This window comes from Cryptotermes secundus, unplaced genomic scaffold, assembly GCF_002891405.2.
Source record: "Cryptotermes secundus unplaced genomic scaffold, Csec_1.0 scaffold599, whole genome shotgun sequence".
In the NCBI taxonomy this organism is placed as follows: domain Eukaryota; kingdom Metazoa; phylum Arthropoda; class Insecta; order Blattodea; family Kalotermitidae; genus Cryptotermes; species Cryptotermes secundus.
The window spans coordinates 605643-625737 of NW_019730109.1; the positions used below are offsets into that span (position 1 = coordinate 605643).

At 38.6% G+C, this 20095-nt stretch overlaps 1 protein-coding gene across 8 annotated transcripts in view; it reads left to right on the top strand.

The window, feature by feature from the left end:
* Positions 1 to 20095, top strand: part of LOC111866173 (myocyte-specific enhancer factor 2) — a 208281-nt gene that overhangs the window by 180474 nt on the left and 7712 nt on the right. For all 8 annotated transcript variants that reach the window (XM_023854855.2, XM_023854856.2, XM_023854854.2 and 5 more), the window contains 7 exons: positions 5855 to 6004; positions 11697 to 11900; positions 13913 to 14071; positions 15198 to 15342; positions 17268 to 17479; positions 17863 to 18050; positions 19090 to 19301. In XM_023854855.2, the coding sequence (XP_023710623.1) occupies positions 5951 to 6004; positions 11697 to 11900; positions 13913 to 14071; positions 15198 to 15342; positions 17268 to 17479; positions 17863 to 18050; positions 19090 to 19301 (1174 nt within the window). In that variant the 5' untranslated portion in view covers positions 5855 to 5950. The remainder of the gene's footprint in view (positions 1 to 5854; positions 6005 to 11696; positions 11901 to 13912; positions 14072 to 15197; positions 15343 to 17267; positions 17480 to 17862; positions 18051 to 19089; positions 19302 to 20095) is intronic.

The following is a 20095-nucleotide window of genomic DNA, read 5'->3' on the forward strand; positions in this document are numbered from 1 at the left end:
TATTATTATTGGGGCACGTGGTAGCTTAGCTGGTTGAGGCCCTATTATACAAGCCGGAAGGTCGCGGGTTCGACTCCCGACGAAGTCATTGGATTTTTTTTTTCAATTTACCTACTCCTTCCAGCCGCACTGTGGCCCTGGGGTCGGCTCAGCCTCTAACAGAAATGAGAACCAGAGATCTTCCTCGGGGGTAAATGACGGCCGGTGCGTAAGGCTGACAACCTTACCGCCATCTACTCGTATGAGCCGATTGTCTAGATAATGTGGGACCCTCAACGTCTCACAACCCTATGGGCCTTCACGGCCTGTTACAGGGATAGCTTTACTTTACTTTTTACTTACCTGCAATCTGGTTGTATCCAGAATGAAATTCACTGCAGAAGACATTTTTACGTATCCCCAGTGTTCATTCATCAGGCATTTCAGTCGAATTCATAGTCTAGTGAAGGTCCCTTTGTCTAAGTGGCAGTATTATGTTGGAAGACTTTAATAAGACTTTTTTTTTTCGACCATTCAAATCAATATGACTGGACAAATATTGTCTAAAAATATTTGATGGTGCATAATACCGTCAGTTTGTGGCCTCACAGAAGAATAATCTTTTGTGTTCTACGACTTCTCCGGTATGGCGATTTTGGTTTCTATCGTATGTTGAAAATAATCTAGTAACTTTGTAGTGATCTGTCGGTCTGTGATGAAGGCGCATCCTTGGAGATGTTTTAGATGCAGTATAGCAAGAAAAGAGGCAGGACAGCTTATGCGGCATACCGACGGGCTACTGACTGAACGCCTGAGAAATCGGAGTTCCATTCCCGGCAGGAGCAAGAGATTTTTCTTTTCTCAATAGCGTTTAGACCGGCTCTGGGGCCACCCCAGCCTCCTACTCAAGAGGGCACCAGGTACTCCTTTCCCCAGGGTCAGGAAGCCGGGGCGTGAAGCCAACCACACACCCCCATCTAGGTTCAGAATACATGGATCTGTACCTCTTCATGGCGTGGTGTTTAATTACTTAAGCACAAAGATAACTTTATAACAACTTTATATCGATCTTACCATATTTCCGTTCAGTGCTCCCAGTTTCATGAACGTGGGGACTTCAGGGCTCCAGAAGCAATACATGATCCAGTCTTTATGTACCAAATTAAATGAGACTGCTTTTCATTTCACACAAACTCGTAGGAGTAGTGGGAAGAACCCTCCCCCCCACCGCCACTGCCCTTCTTTTTCCCCTAGACACAATCCAGCCCAGATCAGGAACAGCCTCTGTATTTTAGGCGACTGGAGGTTATCACGTATAGACCGAATATGGATATAAATACAAGTGGTTGTAGAAGAGTTTACAACTCTTTGCTATTTGTAACGGACACTTAGCTTCGGGATGGAGATTATGACTTCGTAAAGGTTCGCAAAGCTAGTAACCATTGTTCTGAACGATTAGCTTTTTCTTTAGGAAGTAGAATTCAGTTTCAGCTTCGACTAATTTATGTTGAGCTGATACAAATTAAGTTAAATTTGGCTGTAGCGTTTAGTGTACACCCACAAATACCAGTCGTTAGACAGATGCATGCAGTAGTACCGAGGACTCACGATGCGGACGGACAGAAACGGTGTATTATGTTCATGTTTTATATAATTCGTGCAACTAACTTGTGACAGCGAACATTTAACGTAAAATTTATAGTGCCAAACTGTATGATATTTAATGTAATGGTCTTACCCTTTACGCCCCGAAAAATGTTAGTGTATAAAAACATATTTGATTTAGCAGTGGTTTGTTGAACAGCGCTGGCGGTATCTCAGACTGTGCGGGTCGAATGGTGGGACAGTAGTGAATAACGAATTGGTAAGTATATGGAAGGAAGCGATCGTAGAATAATTGCGGTTACTGCCCCAGTATAACCTGCAGGGGAACAAAAGATTTTCAGAATATCTTGTCTCTGTGGTTCTTGAATTCGAAGCAGGACGTCGGTAAATATGTTAGAACAATTAGAAAACATACTGAGTCTTATAACCACGTCACCGAATATTGCCACATAAGGCTGCTTGCACTTTATAGAGAGTTTGTAGGGAGACAGTTTGGAATATAACAACCCCCCAAAACCTGTATGTTTCCTCTTAATAAAGTCTATTTGCCCACTCTAGACTCTGTATTGAACAGATCGCTGAGGAGAATATTTTAATCGAAGAGAGATGAAGTGACAGAAGGTTAGAGAAAACTGCATAATGAGGAGCTTCATAACTTGTACTCTTCGCCAAGTATAATGATCAAGTTAAGGAGAGTGAGATGGGCAAGGCATGTAGCACGAATTAAATTTATGAGGTATGCATATAGGGTATCGGTAGGAAAGCCAGAAGGAAAGAGACCACTAGGAAGACCAAGAAGTAGGTGGGTGGACAATGTTAAACTGGATCTTAGAGAGACAGAATTTGATGGTAAGCATTTGATCGATCTGGCTCAGGACAGGTAACAGTGGAGGGCTCTTGTGAACACGGTAATGAACATTTGGGTTCCATAAAATGCTGGGAAATTCTTGAGTAGCTGCACAATTGGCGGCTTCTCAAGAAGGGCTCAGCTCCATGAGTGAATGAGTGAGACTCTGTATTGTGAGAGTGAGGTATTCTGTACTTGCTGGGGTTGGATGACCCTCCCCTTTCCCCGTTAAATTCAGATGGTCTCAAATGTTCTCCTTTCCTCGGCTTCATCTGCCGGATGTCGTGTGATGAAACGAGTGCGTGGTATGTTACAAAAGGCACACGTCTCTTTTTTGCAGCATAGCATATGCAAGATGCGGTAACAAGCATGTGGTGCACTCCCCCCTTCCTGTGTAACACACGGTTTCACTCTTGAATCATTGTAGGATGGAAGATTTCAATTTAATTGGCATACAGTAAACCAGAATGCACCGTCGTTGCCGGTTAATGTCAGATACAGTCGTCTAGTATGTTTTTTTTACTTTCAGTGTTTCTTTTGTACGCATTCATAACGAAAAGTAAAAAAAAATATTTAGCCATCATTCTCTTCATCTGTCCGCACGCGACACCTCGTCCACGAATCGTTGAGCGGATTATCTATTAATTTTAATATGGAATTTTACTAAAATGTACCAGTATACTCCTATTTTGGCAGCCCGTAATATAAAGAGAAGTGATAGATCCTTTGAAAGGCGAAGTTTCGATATTTGGAAACGACAGTAACATAAAAATTTTATTGATGAGGAAATTAAGGGCGGATTAAAATCGGGTAATGCTTGATACCCTTCAGTTCGGAAATTTTGTTCTTGACTAAAAACGTTAAAATATCCAAAACTGTAATTTTACCTACAGTTTTGTATGTGATTAAAACTTTGTCTCTGACGTTGATGGAAGAGCATGTGAACATGGTGCTGAGGAGAATATTAGGACCCAAGCGGGATGAAATAATAGGAAGCTGGAGAAAATTTAGTAATGAGGGGGTTTATAATTTGTACTCTTCGCCACATATAATTAGAAATCAGAGATTTAGCATGGAGTGGTGTGGATTGGATTCGTATGACTCAAGATGGAGGCCAGTGGCAGGCTCTTGTGAACACGGTAATGAACCTTCGGGTTTCATAACATGTTGAAGATTCTTGAGTAGCTGAGCGATTTGTGGTTTCTCAAGGACTCACCTGCATGGAGTTAGTTACACCCGTCCTTTGATTAATATCGGGTAGTACTAAGGGACGCCTTGCATAATGACCTGTATGCGTTTCTGCACCCTTTTCGACCAAAATTCACTAATATTTATCGCAGGCAAAAATATGTCAGACGTAGAGAACTGGAACGCCCATTTAATGCTCAGTATGATTTTTCTATGTTACAGTTAAACAAGAAGGAGCGAATGCCCTTGGATTGTTTTACCCTTCTTAATTTTGTAACTTCTGTATTCGTTCTTGAAGAATTGTTCTATCCAACGTGTGCGAAGATTTCCGAGGCCTCTTAGGGTCAGTAATAATTAAACGAAGTTGCTTCCCGCCTGAATTTATAAGTATACACGTATATGCATATATATATATATATATNTTTGTGTTTAAGTGTATTAAAATTTATCGGCACATTAAAATTGGTTAAAACATCGAACACCTTATATGAAGATCCATGCATTTTCGCGCACATCTCGAGCGTAAGCTGCTAAATATATACAGGTACGGAACACAGTTTATGACTAGGACACTTAATCCATAAGTCTTGCTGTTTTTGAGATAATTAAACAAAAGGAGCGAATGCATCACAGCTATTATGCCGTTCTTTCATTTGGTAATTTATTTTCTGTTATGCTATACCTATGTTTATTTTATGTATTTTAGATTAATTACTGCCAATAAGTAAATGCATTTTTGTATTTTCTGTTAGGTTGTATCTGTGTGTATGTGTGTGAGAGAGAGAAAAAGAGGAATCGCGGGCGTGGTCTCAAATCACCGTGTCTCTAATATTATCTTCAAATTAGTGAGAAGTTAATTTTCACATAACTGACGACTTTCGTAAAACGGAGATAGTGTAGATATTTGCTTGTGTTCGGTGGATTAGCGCGTAACGACTATTGAATCTGACTTGTATTCAGGAAGTTCCTATCCCGAATTCCACGTATAGGCCAAATCGCCCTTTTACCTTGGCAGTGTATAGGCTGCAGCAGAAGCATCGGCATTAAAATGTTTATTTATAGCTTAGCTTTCCTAAACTAATTTTAATTACATATCTGTCCTCTACATTTCCTAACCCATCTGCTCTTGTTATGGAAAGATTCTGCAATGTATTGTGTGATGTGCACAGTGTCTTCGCCTCACAACGTGCGCAGAATAAAGGCGTAAGGGGCAGGTGTGTCATTCGCGTTTCATCTCTTCAAATATTTAACAGATACTGGCGAAATTTGTCATTGATGGTTTACATTGTACAGTGGATTTGAATTTCTTATCACTCCAATATAATCCCTGCTCTACACGAATCCTTGGTCGAAAGTTGCATTTTGTTTAAAGCGGCTTGTCATTCGAAGCATTGGTACAAAACGTTGATGCCATTAGGATCTTTAAGTTTTGTTAGAAACATTCTCTGATGTTATGGAATAGCTACTGAAATACAAGAAACAATATTTTCTGACAGTATGCAATTTCGTCGTCGTCTTCATCATCATGGATTAGGTCCTTTAATTCCCTATTTCAGCTCCAAATTTGGATATTTTAATTTTCAGCTTAATCTAAAAATTCCAAATATGTGTGTGGGTACTAAAATATTAGTATAGAATTCCAGTTATATTACTCATAATAATTAGTTGTTACATCTTACTGTAATGTTCATAAATCTTGTTTAAACCACCCACTCACCCACGCATGCACACACAGACTGATTCACTCATTGGAAGCACAATATTAATAGTTATAAATCACGCAGTAAGTTATTAATGAAAGTTAAACTTGGCAGCACTGACCGAGTGCCATCTTGTCTGGTTTGTGTCATTTTTGCTATTGCTGTAGTCCCTCCCGCCATCCTGACTGCAACATTTTTTAATGTGGAGCCCCAAATTGGCCTTTATGTTCAGGTGGAGGAAAACCAATTTCAACATTTTCTCTAACTCTTTTAAGGTATGTAATTGCCAAGTTTTACTTTCATTGGTAAATCATTGTGTGATTCAAAATTATTAATTTGGGGTCATCTTTTTATGAATCAGCCTGCATTAACATCAAGATGAGTGAAGGGAAAGTATTTATAGATGGCGGTTCTTAACTGTGTATGTCAGATATGTGGGAATTATGCTGCACTGGTATGAGAAATTGTGTATGGGTTGATGTAAGCAGATAAATACTTTTTTTATGCACTAAAAGAGATTGTGTATATGTTACAGATTGAATGCTGATGCCTTGTTAGACCAGAGTCTCTGCTACCCTGCCTTGTTCTGTAGAGCTGCACCTCACACGGCTTCACTCTGTTTACCACGACCATGGGGCGTAAGAAAATACAGATCTCACGCATCACAGATGAACGTAATAGACAGGTACTATCCTTCATTTATGAGATTTGAGGTTTTCATGACAGGGAAGATTCCTAGCGATGTCTTGAATTTTATGACATCATGTAGTGTGGTAAGTGGGTACCAACATTTTGGAGGACATCTCTGGAGATGGAAGTTGTATGTTCTCTCAAAACTTTGGAAACCACTTAGTTAGTTAGTTAGTTAGTTAGTTAGTTATTAGAGAGGGTGGGTTTCCCCATGCACTTAGACCTGTAGTGGTCCATTGTGCTTCCCTCTTTGATTTCTACCAGTCTCTATATCCTACCGGTATTGGTGCTTACCATCAGTCCCGCCCAGCCAGCGAGACTGGCTCTACTGGCTGAGAAGTATCTATAATGCTTCCCCCATCTACCGGAGGTATTAGTGACTGCTGTTGGGCAGGAAACGTCCGCAATTTTGGCTCCGTGACCTCCTTTGGAGGTATGAGGTTCTTTTACGTGCCGTAAAGCTACGACACAGGACCCACGGCTTAAAGTCCCTCCCGGAGGACTTGTTCCCTGAATTTTTCCACCCTTAAAAATTCGACGACCTCTGCCGGGTATTTGAACCTGCGTACTACGAGTCATTAGGTGGGAACGTTACCTCTAGACTACGGAGGCCGCTTTGGAAACCACTTACTAGAATATACAGTTATGTATTACATAAAACCACAATATGGATAAATATTCTTCATTAACCCCAAGACAGGGAGGAGGTTTGGTTTTCCTTGGTCAACCTAGACACAAGGAAGGCAAGAGTTCTCATTTAAAATACACATATGTATTATGCCAAACACCTGTAATTTTTATCTAGTAATAAAGTCTGTATAGGTAACATTTGTTTGATGCAGTTTCTGTTCAGACTGATGTGAAACAAGGTGGTGCTTTACTGCCATAGCTTTGTGGTTTAGTTTTAAAATATGTCAGTAAGATCCGTACAAATCAAGAGTGATTGGAATTGAATGAGTCACATCATCAGCTTCTGGTCCAAGATGATAAATGACAAAGAAAACTGCAGAAGCCTTACTGAACTCTAGCAAGGACACTAGTCTAGAAGCAAATGTAAAAAAATATAAACATATGTTCATACCTCATGCTCAGGATGCAGGACAATGACAACAATAACATCAAGAACAAAAATTCAGTAAAGCAACAAAAAAAAAAGTAAAGCTATCCCTGTAGCAGGCCGTGAAGGCCATAGGGTTGTGAGACATTGAGGGTCCCACACTATCTAGACAGTCGGCTCAAAGATGGCGGTAAGGTTGTCAGCCTTACGTGCCGGCTGCGCTTTACTCCCTGGGAAAATTAATTAATTCCTGGTACTCCTTTCTGTTAGAGGCTGAGTAACCCCCAGGGCCTAGTGCGGCTGGGAGGATTAGGTCAACTGAAAAAGTCCAATAACCTCATCGGGATTTGAACCCGCTACCTTCGGCTTGTAGCATAGCCCCTCAACCAACTAAAAATTCAGTTCTTCATTTATTTATGTGCTTACTTAGCAGAAACAGAAGACAAAACAAGGACACTTGTAAAATTTTTACTTGAAGAGCAGATCTTCAACATAGAAAAGTTACTGATGTACTAAGCAGAAATATGTCAGTGACAAGAATAACAACAATAATAATTCAGTTCCCTTATTTTAGTGCTTGCCAACAGGAAGTACCTTATAATGGGAAAGAACTATAAATGTAAAGCACAGAGCTTTAGTGTACTTGAAGGTCTTCAATGTGTTCAAAATATTGTTCTTTTTTCATACTGCTACACTATGTGTGCACATCAAAATGAAACTTTAAAACTTCAAGTGTTTTCTTTATTCTTGTTAATTCTGTGGTAAAGTAAGTTTTGCTATTAATTTCATGACTCAGGCCTCCTAAAAGAGGATATTATTATGTTCTGTACCTATTTATAATTATTTAATATAACATAGCATACTTGACGCAAGAGTATCTTTTGGGATATAATGGCATGCCGTCAGTGCTATGAGGACCTCAAACCAAACTTTGGTAACATGCATCTTAGCGTGAAAACACTGTAGATAACAGAATAGTAGCATTAACAACACCAGCACCAACAGTGGCAGTGACAGCAACAATTATAATTACATGTATTCAGAATTGGTTTTTTCATTAAGTAGACTGTTTAGTCTGTATGACCTCCAGATGTAATAATTATTCCTCCTACCATAATTTGGCACTTTATTCTGCATTTTTAAGGAGACATGCTGTAGATGCTTTTGTCATTTCCTATAACTTCCCAGGCAGCTTTGCCCTTGTGGTCTGCATCCTCTGAACATTGGAGGCTAAAGGTGTAAAGATATTGCCCAACATTAGGCTGGTTACTTGAGTTTGGGATTTCCAAATTGGCTGAAAAGGAAGAGACATGCTAGGTGATTCAGACATAATTCTAAATGTCCAATCTTAAAAATGTAATTGGTACATGTTGAGTTGTCTCTTTGCCATAAAGTCATGCAGATAATGCTCAAACAGTCTTCATCTTGACAGTACATGGAATTGATTAGTCATCTTCCACTGCTACACACTGGAATTTGGCGGACCTCAGAACCATGGAAGACTTGCAGGCATAGGGCAGATAAAGTTCCACCATTCTTAATCTTCATACCAGGTGTTTAGCAGTGAATGTCCCCTGTTACACATTAAAACTTAATGGGCCCCAGAAGCAGTCAGACATGAACGAAAGGAAGATTCCTGACCCTGCCAGGAAAAAGGTCTTGGTTGTATAAAATATAAAACTTCTCACTGAAACAAAATACATCTTTGAAGTTTTTAAAACTGATATATGTGTCAAATCCGTACTGACCTAAATTAATATTCATAAAATATTATTGAAATTAAATTTATGAGGCAAGCAGTGAAATGCACTTGAGTGACTCATAAAAGAAATGAAGATTTACTAAAGAACTAAAAACAAAGTCCTTATGCGACAATTTATAAAACTGTTTCGGTTCAGCAGTCAACAGAATGTACAGAAACAGACTTCTCAAACTATTGAAACATTACATACCCCATAGATCAAGAAACAGAATATGGATGTTGAAGAATGTATTAGATGAATTAAGCCAGAACAGTTGACAAGGTTCTTAACTTCTTGATTCCTAGATGATGGAAATATTCTTAAAATAGATTTTCAGCCCTACTTAATTACTCCATCTATCTTATTTCAGATTTTCTTTTGATGTTGGTTATGAGTTGTTTGCTACACTCTGGGCACCAGTAACAAACAGCTGTTTTTTGCATGTGTGAGTACATTAACACATTGACTGGCACAGAGGACACTGATGTCTTCAGAATCTTTGCCTTGGTAACCATGACAGTCACCAGTGTCTCCTGTAGGTGACATGTCTCATCATGGTGAACTTACTTACTTCATGAAGCTGAGCCCTTCTTGAGAAGCTGCCAGTTGTGCAGGAACTCAAGAACCTTCAAATATTTTGTGGAACCCAAAGGCTCATTATTGTGTTTACAAGAGTCCTGCATTGGTCTCAATCCTGAGCCAGATCAGTCCTGTCCATACCACCCCATTCTGTCTCTCTAAGATCCATTTTAATATTATTCATCCACTTGTGTCATGGTTTTCATAGTGGTCTCATTCCTTGGGGCTTTCCCACCAATATCCTATGTACATTTCTCTTCGCCTCTATCCATGCTATATGCCTTGCCCATCTTACCATCTGTGACATGATCATTCTAATTATACTTGGCAAAAAGTACAAGTCATGAAGCTCCTCATTCTGCAGCTTTCTCAGACCTCCTGTCATCTCATCTCCATTCGGTCCAAACATTCCCATCAGCACCTTGTTCTCAAACACCCTCAGTCTGCGTTCTCCCTTGATGTCAGAGACCAAGTTTCACACCCATACAGAACCACAGGCAAAATCATAATTTTGTATATTCTAATTTTTACAGATTATTCAACAAATGAGAAGACAAAAGCTTCTGGACTGAATGGTAGCAAGCATTACCCGAATTCAGCCTCCTCTTAATTTCCTCCTGTATAAAATTTTGATTTGTTACAGTTGCTCCCAAATATCTGAATTGTGCCACATTTTGAAAGGACCTGTTGGCTGTCTTTATGTTATGATTTTGCCTTGCACCCTGGTAATGAGACAGCGACATATAATTAGTTTTCTCTGCATTTACTTCTAAACCAACCTGCTTACTGGCGTCACTTAAAAAGTATCTGTGTTTTTCTCCACGGTGCCTATATTATGTTCTGGTAGAATCACACCTGCAGCTGAAGTGTTCCATTTAGTTTTAGTTCCACCTGGTTTTCCTGGACCTTCCTAATGGCATATCCTAAAACAAAGTTGAAAAGCAATGGCAATAAAGCATCTCCTTGTTTTAGACCATTTTGGATAGGAAATGTATCAGACAAATGTTTGCCTATACAGACTTTACTACACATTTCATTTAAACACATTTTAATCAGCCTAATTAGTTTTATGAGTACCCCAAACTATGAGAATGCTGTAAAATAATTCCTTCTTAACTGAATCATAGGCTTTCTTGAAGTCTGTGAACATTTGGTTTTCCATCTCTGTATTTACATTTTTTCTCTAGTATCTGACGGATGCAAAAAGAATAGAAAAAAACTGATCAGGAGTTGAACTGTGACATTGAAACCTACTTTGAAGATCCCCAATAATTTCATCTATGTGTGGACTTAACCTTTAGGGAAGCATATTGGAAAGAATTTTGTATGAATTTGTGAGCAGTGATGTCCCACGATAATTAACTACAGTCAGTTTTATTGCCCTTCTTGTGAATTGGTACAATAATAGACTCTCTGCACTCATCAGGCAATTCTTATTTGTTCCAAACAGAACTAATGGGTTTGTGGATCTCAGACAGTAATCTTTCATGTCCTGCTTTAATCAGTTCTACCGGAATTTTATTACTGCCTGGCGATTTATACCTTTTCAACTTTGCAGTAGCAATAGGGTAGAAGAACATGAAAAATCAATTTGGTAGTCAGCACGTTAAATGTGAATCTTCCCAGTTGTTCAATTTATTTTTCTTTGTACAGGATCACTAATGTTGTTTTTTTACCTTCTCTGATACATAGATTATAGAACACCAGTGGAATTTCTGAACATTGATGTCCTGCCTATCTTGAATTATAAGCATAATTATTATTAGCGTGTCTGAGCGTGTTTATCTTCATTATAATAGTGAAATTGAAGAGCTGTCATATTCACCCATAGTGGGAAATCTGAGTTAAATCTGTACAAGAGTATACAGAGTAACTGAAGTTGCAAGGAATTGTCAGCTATGTATGCTGGAAACAGAAGTATGTGTAATTGACTTACATAGTAAGCTTCTGTGTGAAAATGGAGTATTGTTGAATACAGATGGTTTAAAGATTAGTCTTCTGAGTGGTGACGTTGTGCAGTTTGGTAGATATGTACCAACATTTTGGTGGGCCTCCATCTTCACCCAGATGAAGACAACAGGTTCCTACAAACAATTGGTACCTGTCTACTAACTCTACAGTGTCATATCGTAGAAGACCGTAATCTTAATATTCATATCTGTGAGAACCTCAGATCTGACATCCAGTATTGTTTTGTCAACAAATTATATTTGAACATGAACATAGATGGCATAAATCATGTTGTAGATCGGTATGTGGTGGATGCTGCTGCTGTTACTTGTCATGATACCAGTTGTTTCTGTGTGTAGGTAACATTCAACAAGCGAAAATTTGGAGTAATGAAGAAAGCTTATGAACTGAGTGTTCTCTGCGACTGTGAGATTGCACTTATTATCTTCAGCAGTTCCAACAAGTTGTACCAATATGCTAGCACCGATATGGACAAGGTACTCCTCAAGTATACTGAATACAATGAGCCACACGAGTCACTCACCAACAAGAACATTATTGAGGTGAGCCAGGCAGTGAGTTTATTTTATAAATATGAATTAATGAAACATATTTTTGTTTTAAAAGAGAGAGCATGTGCATTTGTATCCCCCCTCCTCCAGCTGGTCCAGAGTAAAGGATAGGCTGTCTGTGACAGTGAAAGAAATACATATTGTCCTGGTATTTTTCATGCTTATGGGAATTGTACAAAAGTGCATTGTGAGATTGCATTTGTAATGGAATCAGCTGGTAGCCACACTCACTTTTGTGTCATTTCATTTGACCTATATGAAAGACTGAAAAAATCATTAAAAATCTGTCTGTCATCACTCACCTTGATTCTGAATTCCGGATCCTGTACCTACCCCTATAATTCATTTGAATTGATGGATCACATATGGTGTGGAAGGGCCACCTGTCCTTCAAACAGTACCTCCTACTGAAATGATTGCGTTTAGAATTAAAAAACCTGTGAACTGCAAGGCAGGTTCTGGTTACCTGCAGATCTTTACAATCTCTGTTGAAATGGATACCGTTTTGGAATCATCCCACCATTTCAAAAGACACAGCTATAATAACAACAGTAGTTTTGAGCCCTTGCTCCATAAAGGCTGAACACTATGACTGGATAATTACTGTACTAATCCAGGTTTTGTGAAGTTTCTAGAATCATGTAACACCATTCTGTGGGGCCCATGAAAATAAAGTGGAAGAACATGCCCAAGAAAGTAAAAGAAAATAAATTACAAAGGGTGAACTTACAGTGCAGCATGGTGGTCCTATTTGCATCCTCAGGTGAAGTGTGAAGAAGAACATTACTGTGATCTCACCTCCATTGTATATATTTCCAGACCATAACAGAATCACTGTAAAATACAATTATTTTTGTATAGAAAGTTATATGTCTGTTAGTTAAATCTACAGCAGTTCTTTCAGCTGAAGCAGAATTGGTTTAGTTTCATGCATTCTTCTGTCTTAGTTTTGTAAGAGAATAAAATGGGTCATGCTGCTGTTGTGTAAATCAAATTGCTTACTGTGCCACAGGGTGACAGTTTTTTTTTAGTCTGGTAGCCCGACATGTATTTTGGTCTCTGAAAGGTAGATCGTATTTTCTGATCCTTTGCTGGTGTTCTCACCATTGCTTAGCATGCAAGGTTCATGTCTCCTGTTGTCATACTGTTTGTCCTGAACCCCCACAGGCCAGGCATGTGGTAATGGCAAGAAAATTTTAATTTCAGAGATATCATTGTTGTATCTTTATGGTAATATTGATCTTAGTTTCTTTTGAGTTGCTATTTCCTTTGTGTCACAAGTGACTTAATGGGAATTGTAACAATTCTAGAAGCAACTCCTGAATCTTGAGTGGGAAATCAGTTTCCTACCAAAATGTTTCAGTTGCTGTTGGTGGCCTGCTGGTCATAATTTTTTACTGTGTACTGTAGTATGGTCTCTGGATTTGACAAATACATAGGTTCCAGAGTGGTGGTATGTCTGTTTTTCTACAAGAGAAGGAAATGCTATAACTGATGAAGTGTGAAAACAAATGGAAATGGAGCCTGCAGAAATTAACTGTAAAGAATTATATAGAGAAAAAATATGACTTCACAAAATTTGCTGCTGTTTTAGCTGTGTCATTTGAAATGTTAGGGAGGATTCCAAAATGTTTCGCTTTCCAGTATAAACTATGAAGGACCACAGGTAACCAGAACTGACTTGCACAGTTCACACTCTTCTGGTTGCAAATATAATGTTTTCAGTAGTATTTGAAGAATAATGACCCTTTCCACATTATAAATGACTTTATCAATTGGAATGTATTTTAAGAGACCTCACCCTGATAATCTGTTCCCTTCCTTTTATCATAAAAGAAGGAAATAACATTTGTAACACTAATATGGTGTTTGGTGGCTGTGGCAAAAGTTAGGGGTCAAATAATGTGACCCCATGAAGTACACTATTGCATGCAGTCAATACTTACTCAATATTCATACTGCTGTAGTGGCAGTTCATCTTATAGATGGTATCATAATTGCAGGCTTTGAATAAGAAGGAACATAAAAATGGTACATGTAGTCCAGATAGCCCAGAGGCTGACACGGATTACCAGCTCACACCACGTACAGAAGCTAAATACAGCAAGATAGATGAAGAGTTCCAGATGATGATGCAGAGAAATCAGCTTAATGGAAGCAGGGTATGTTTGTATATTACTGATGCAGGCACAGAATAAAATTGGTGTTTCAAAGCATTGTATTTTTGTAACTGTGGTACACAGATGTATGAAAGAAGTGAAGATGGTGGCACAGTTATTATAAAAAATTATTATTATATTATTATTATAAAAATCAATGTGTGGCACATCATGAGACAGCATTGCCATGGATAAAATTAGTTCTTGGATTTTTGGTGTTATAGTTTCAGTATTTGTTCGAATCCTTTGTTTTGGTGTTTTATTGCTGTCTGCATTCCCAGTGGCTCCATAAACTGCTCTTGGACGAGTACCCTCACCAAAAAGAAAGTCAAGAAGGGGTATTAAGTGCGTGGCCTGTGACATGGAAACCTTTCATTTAGAGTAGCATGAACATTGTTACTGATAGTGGGCAGTGCACCATTATTCTGCCACCGTGGAAAAGCAAAGTTTTTAGGCATACACAGATCTTCAACATGGTAGCCTCAGATAAAGAAACATGTTTGGGCTGATACAGAATGTCGTGTCAATATCAGGGCAGATGATGGAGACAGTGTGTTTTTCCAAATTGTTGACATCCACATTATGGATTACACCATGTGAACCCAAATGACAGCAGTATCAATCTTCACCACCATGAACACTTCAAATCTTACATAATAAATATTTTTCATATAGCTTTATATTTGTTACACAGTCTTTTAGGAGAGCCATTCCTAATTTGTTCTCTGGGCATTTTTACACATTTTTTAAATGTTGATGTGATACGTATTTTCTGTTAGCTGTAATGCCTGTTATAAGAAAGTGATGTACATGAAATGTGTAATTAAGTATGAAAAGTAATAGAATTCTGAGTAATAAAATGTCATATATGTGTATATACATTGTAGCATACAATTTAACCATAATAATAGCTTGGTGTGCTCTGAGTCACTGAGCTATATTTTAATGTGCTGCTATTTGGGAAAGTTTAGAAATATTGCAGCATGGCCACATTAGTTGTAAGTACAAGAAAAATTGTGCAGAGTAAGAATTGTGAATTTAGTTGTCTTTTGTAAGAGTAGCCCAACATTCACAGCTCCATTGCCATTATTGCACCCACATTGGTTTTAAATATACATATTTATTTCAGGTTGGTATGAATCAAGGAAACTACTCCCTTCCAGTAACAGTGCCAGTAAACAGCAGCTATGGGGACTCATCCATGCTGCAGACTAGTCCCCAGATGCCTCATACTAGTGTTAGTCCACGGCCTTCCTCTTCAGAGACGGACACAGGTTGGTACTCCATTACACACAGAAACACTGAATGTATTGTAGTGATTTTAGCACTAGCTTGTAGTCTTCCTCTTCAGAGACAGGCAAGGTTAATAATCCATTATGTACAAACACAATGAGTATAATGTGCTGAAGAAAGCAGTCTTCTGGGATTTGGCACCTTGTATATGCGGTGTTAACCGACGTTTCGGAGGAATGTATCGCCTCCATCTTCAGGGTAGAAGAAAAAATATAAGAAATCTGCAAGCGAAGAGACCGTGAAAACCGGTAAAAGTTTACTATTTACTTGAAGTTTTGAACTATTTTGGTTACTAACTGTAATACCAGAAGATGTTTAGCACTCATCTTCTAATATATATAAAAGGTTCTGGTCAGTATTAGTTCCTACTATAGACCAGCTAGAGAGCACCTATACATATTATGAAATTTGCAACATATGTCCCAGATGTTGCAAATCTGGTATTTCCATTAGTGTTTCATATTCAGATATGGGGTTCATTGCTTGGGGCATCATTTGCCCCCCCCCCCTTTATGATCCCAAGCATAGTAATTTGACTTCTTCCCCTGCAGTTAAGATGTTCTCTTATTTAGTATTAAAGTACCATGGTCTGAAATCCCATTACCTCGATAACACTGCCTCCATTTAAGGGTTTCCTCAGATAATCTTGTAGTCAGAATAGAACTGAAACAATCATAATTTTGTAAACTTTGATTGTGATGAGGTTTATAGCAGGTTGAAATTGAAACACATGGATTGATATGTACATTTGCTCTAAGGAAAAACTGAAGTGAAGTCGTGTTTTTCCAGAAGCAACTTTTGAGTGGTGGTCATAATATACTTAGAATTTCAATTTTTTTTTTTTTCTGCTAGTGAGGTGGGACTAAGTCCCTAGTACTGTGGCCACTTCTGGCCTATTGTACCAGCCCCAGATGATAGCTGAGGGTGATTGTGGAGCAGTTGGTGGAATGAAGATTGGCAGGGGAAACCGAAGTACTCGAAGAAAACCTGCCCCAGCGCCACTTTGTCCACCACAAATCCCACTTGACCAGACCTGGGATTGAACATGGGTCACCACGGTGGGAAGCCAGCGACTAACCGCTTGAGCTATGGCGCGGCCTAAAATTTCAATTAAATCTTGTGTTGAGCTGTAACATATATAGGAAATTAAATATGAAGTTTAGATTTAGAATATCTTTGCATACAGGGGAATGAAAGTGGGAAGTATGGATGCAGGCATGTAGGTTGTAGCACATTTGCAATGAAAAGTTGCAAAAATGTGCCTTTTGGCAGTACCATGTCTGGTAGTCTGCATGTAACAGCTCAAAAACTGTCAAGTGGATTTTCTTAAATTTGATATTAGGGAGTTCTAGTAAACTTTGTCAATTAATTTCAGTTAAATAAAATTGGAAAACAATATTAGATGCTTCACCTCAGAACCCGCATCCCTTCATGTATCTCATATGTAACTCACTAAACTCTGTTCAGAGTAAAAAATGTTTTAGAAAACACCTGTAGGGACTGTTTGATAAGTTTTAAGGTTTTAAAAGTAATTAAAGAGTTATTTCATGCTCTGTTAACTCATAATTCAAGAACTACTGGATTGATATTGATCAAATTTGGTATTAGAGACAATAACAGAGTGAATGCAGCAAAATTGTTTTGCTGTGTATGCATTTTCTAACTTCTGTTCTTGTGGTGGATCTTACTGATAAAAGTACATATTTGGTTGAAGTCGTAATTCTCACATTAGGAAGACCTTACCAAATTGGGGCATACTGTTGAAGAAACAAGCATAGAAGAAAAATTCTGTGTTTATTGTGATTGTCTTTTTGTGTTTTATTTCACATTTACACATTTATTTTCAATATTGAAGTTGTAATAAGATATGCAAATATCGTTAGTGTGTGTTTGTTTTTTTATATAGTGTATCCGTCCGGTGGGATGTTGGAGATGAGTAATGGCTACCCTAATTCATCGTCACCACTCGGAGGTTCACCATCCCCTGGACCTGGACCCAGTCCAGTGCTCTCCAGCAAGAACTTGCAACATACCAAGCAACACTCTCCAGGTGCTGGGAGAGCTAACCTGCGAGTGGTAATTCCCACACCTCAGGGCCACAACCTCACTTCTGATGAAGTAAGTTGTGTGTAAGATGGAACATATTTCTCAGGTTAGATATTCCAGTATCCAGTAGAATGAGCATTTTGATGAATGTTATAAATTCTTGTCCAGAGTTTTCCATATTTACCCTACTGATTATGTATGATTATTTAGGATAATTGGATACTGCAGTAATTGAAAAAATTGAACTAGGTATTACAGCATAATCCCAGACAGTTGCCAGGCATCATTATGAAAGAAGAAAATAAGCAAAGAAATGACATTAAAGATAATTCAAATTAAATGAGGTTCTTGTTCCATTAATTTATTACACTTGACTGACAAGTCTTTGTTATTATCATTGCAGATGCTGTTTGGCATTTTATATTGGTATATGTGATATTAATGTATTTGTTCAGCCAAGTCGGAGCACGTCAACATTAAACACTCCTGTAGTTGCGCTGCAAACTCCGTCCATACCTGGTTTGGGAGGCTATCCAGGTTCTTTATCTGCTTTTGGTGGGCAAGACTTCAGTGTGGGACCCGACATGGGCCTTGGTACACTGAGCTGGAGTCATCAGTTGCCCACATCGTTAGCTCATACTAGGTAATATAATGTTATACTTTCTTCATAGTGTAAACACATGCCAGATAGGTAGCAGTGAAATGGCTTCATGTTGATGGGGCAATCTGAAGTGATATATATTTCTGGCGGTAGAATAATGGGCAAGTAGCAGATCAAGCGGTTATAGAATGATAAGAGTTCAAACCCAACATTATAGTCAAATGGTGGAACTGCTGCTTTGTAGATGACAGGTACTGGGTTCAGATTGCAGCCTGGAGTTCAACTGTTTTACACAGGTTTTTCTTATTTTTTCCTCTGGTTCCCCATGCAACTGCTGGAGTAGTATCTAAAACGAGGCCATGACCTTTTCTTTCCATGTACTTTCCAGTTCATTATTCACTCCTGTTTGAAGCTATACAATTTGACCCACTGAAAGCATTATTAAAATAAAAATAAATTAAATTTTGGATGATAATTTGTGGTTAGTGGTGATACAGGTCAAGCTGTAGCATGGGTGAAAATCCTTAGGCAGGGTGTTTTGGAATACCTGTTATGAATAAATGTTCCTCAGGGAAAGACTGTCATGCAGAGAGAACATTTCCATTTTAAGAATTGAGTGAAAGACAACCTTGACATCCAAACATCAGACATTGTGAAAAATGTGACATATTATTCAGAGTATCACAGAGTAGTAGATGTAGTTACTGAAAGGAATTAAATTTCATGGATTAGTTTGAATTTCCCATATAAATGAAACAAGGAGTAGACCTAAGCATAGAATATAGAGATGGCTTAATCTGTCTTGAAGTAGGGTTCAGTGGTGGGCTCATATGAACACCAATGAATTTTTGGACTTCATAAAAATCAGGATATTTTCATGATATGCCTGGATGACTACTGGCTTCTCAAGTAGGACTCTGCCTCATAGAGTTAATGATACTCGTAACTTCTGTATAATGAGTGAGGCTGTATTTATCCTATAATGTGAATTCAGTAGTAGCTACAAAAAACCTATTCAGTGCACTGGGTTGACTTCACTTAAGTAAGACTTTCAGTTGTGTCATGATGGTCTTCTTTCCAGTGGTCTGCCTCATTTAGCTGTATCAAGCAGTACACCACCTCCCTCCACATCTCCACTGCCTGTGAAGATCAAGAGTGAACCTATCTCCCCTCCTCGTGATGGGAACAGCCACTCACATGCACTTGGCCATCCACTCAGCCACCTGCAAAGCCATGGTCATGGTCACACATTGCCACGGCCAAGTTCAACTGGTCACCTCACACCTACACCAGGTTGGAATAACTTACATTATGCAATAATGATGCTTTCACATGAAAGTGGTGTAATGGACATGTGTCAGTGTGACTGGTAGAAAGTATGCAGGCATATATTTTAACACAGTTATTTTGAATTCTTTGCAAGAAATGAGCACATGGGAGGTCATGTCCATCCATCTATTTCCTTCATTGAGCCACAAAACTGCTGAATGGAGTTCGGTTAAATTTGGTATTGTGGGTCTGTATTGAAAATTGTTAGATTAAAATAATTTTGGTTCATGTTGTCTAAAATAATTGCATGAAGCTTGGTCAGAACTTTTCTGCTTTCTCAGAAACAGCTTTATCATATTGCAACAGATTTGAGCAGTGCATTGCCAGACAGCAGCTCTGTAAACACGCAACAATAGATCAGGCTGTTCCTTTGTCATCCACTCCAAGTGACAGTGGACCAGTGGGGTTATGCAACCTTTTTCTAAGAAATGGCTTGTTAAACACGCTTCCATGTAAGTGGTGATGTAATCAGCAACAGAGATGCTGATTTCTGTGGAGTCTGTTCAGAGTGCTTATAATGGAAGTGAATGTAGCGACAGAGTTAGTTCAGGGGCAGTTACAAGTCAGTCATAAGCTGGAGGAATGAGTCCAGAAGAATTTTTAGTTCCAAGGATCCAGAGTGATTGAAGACTAAATAGCAAGAAACTTCATGGGGATTTGAAATGCTAATTTCTGTGTTCGAGATCCGTTTCTAGGATACAACTAGTGGAAACTGAGAATCCTAGTGCATATGCAATGGTGGACTGGAAAGTGTGTAA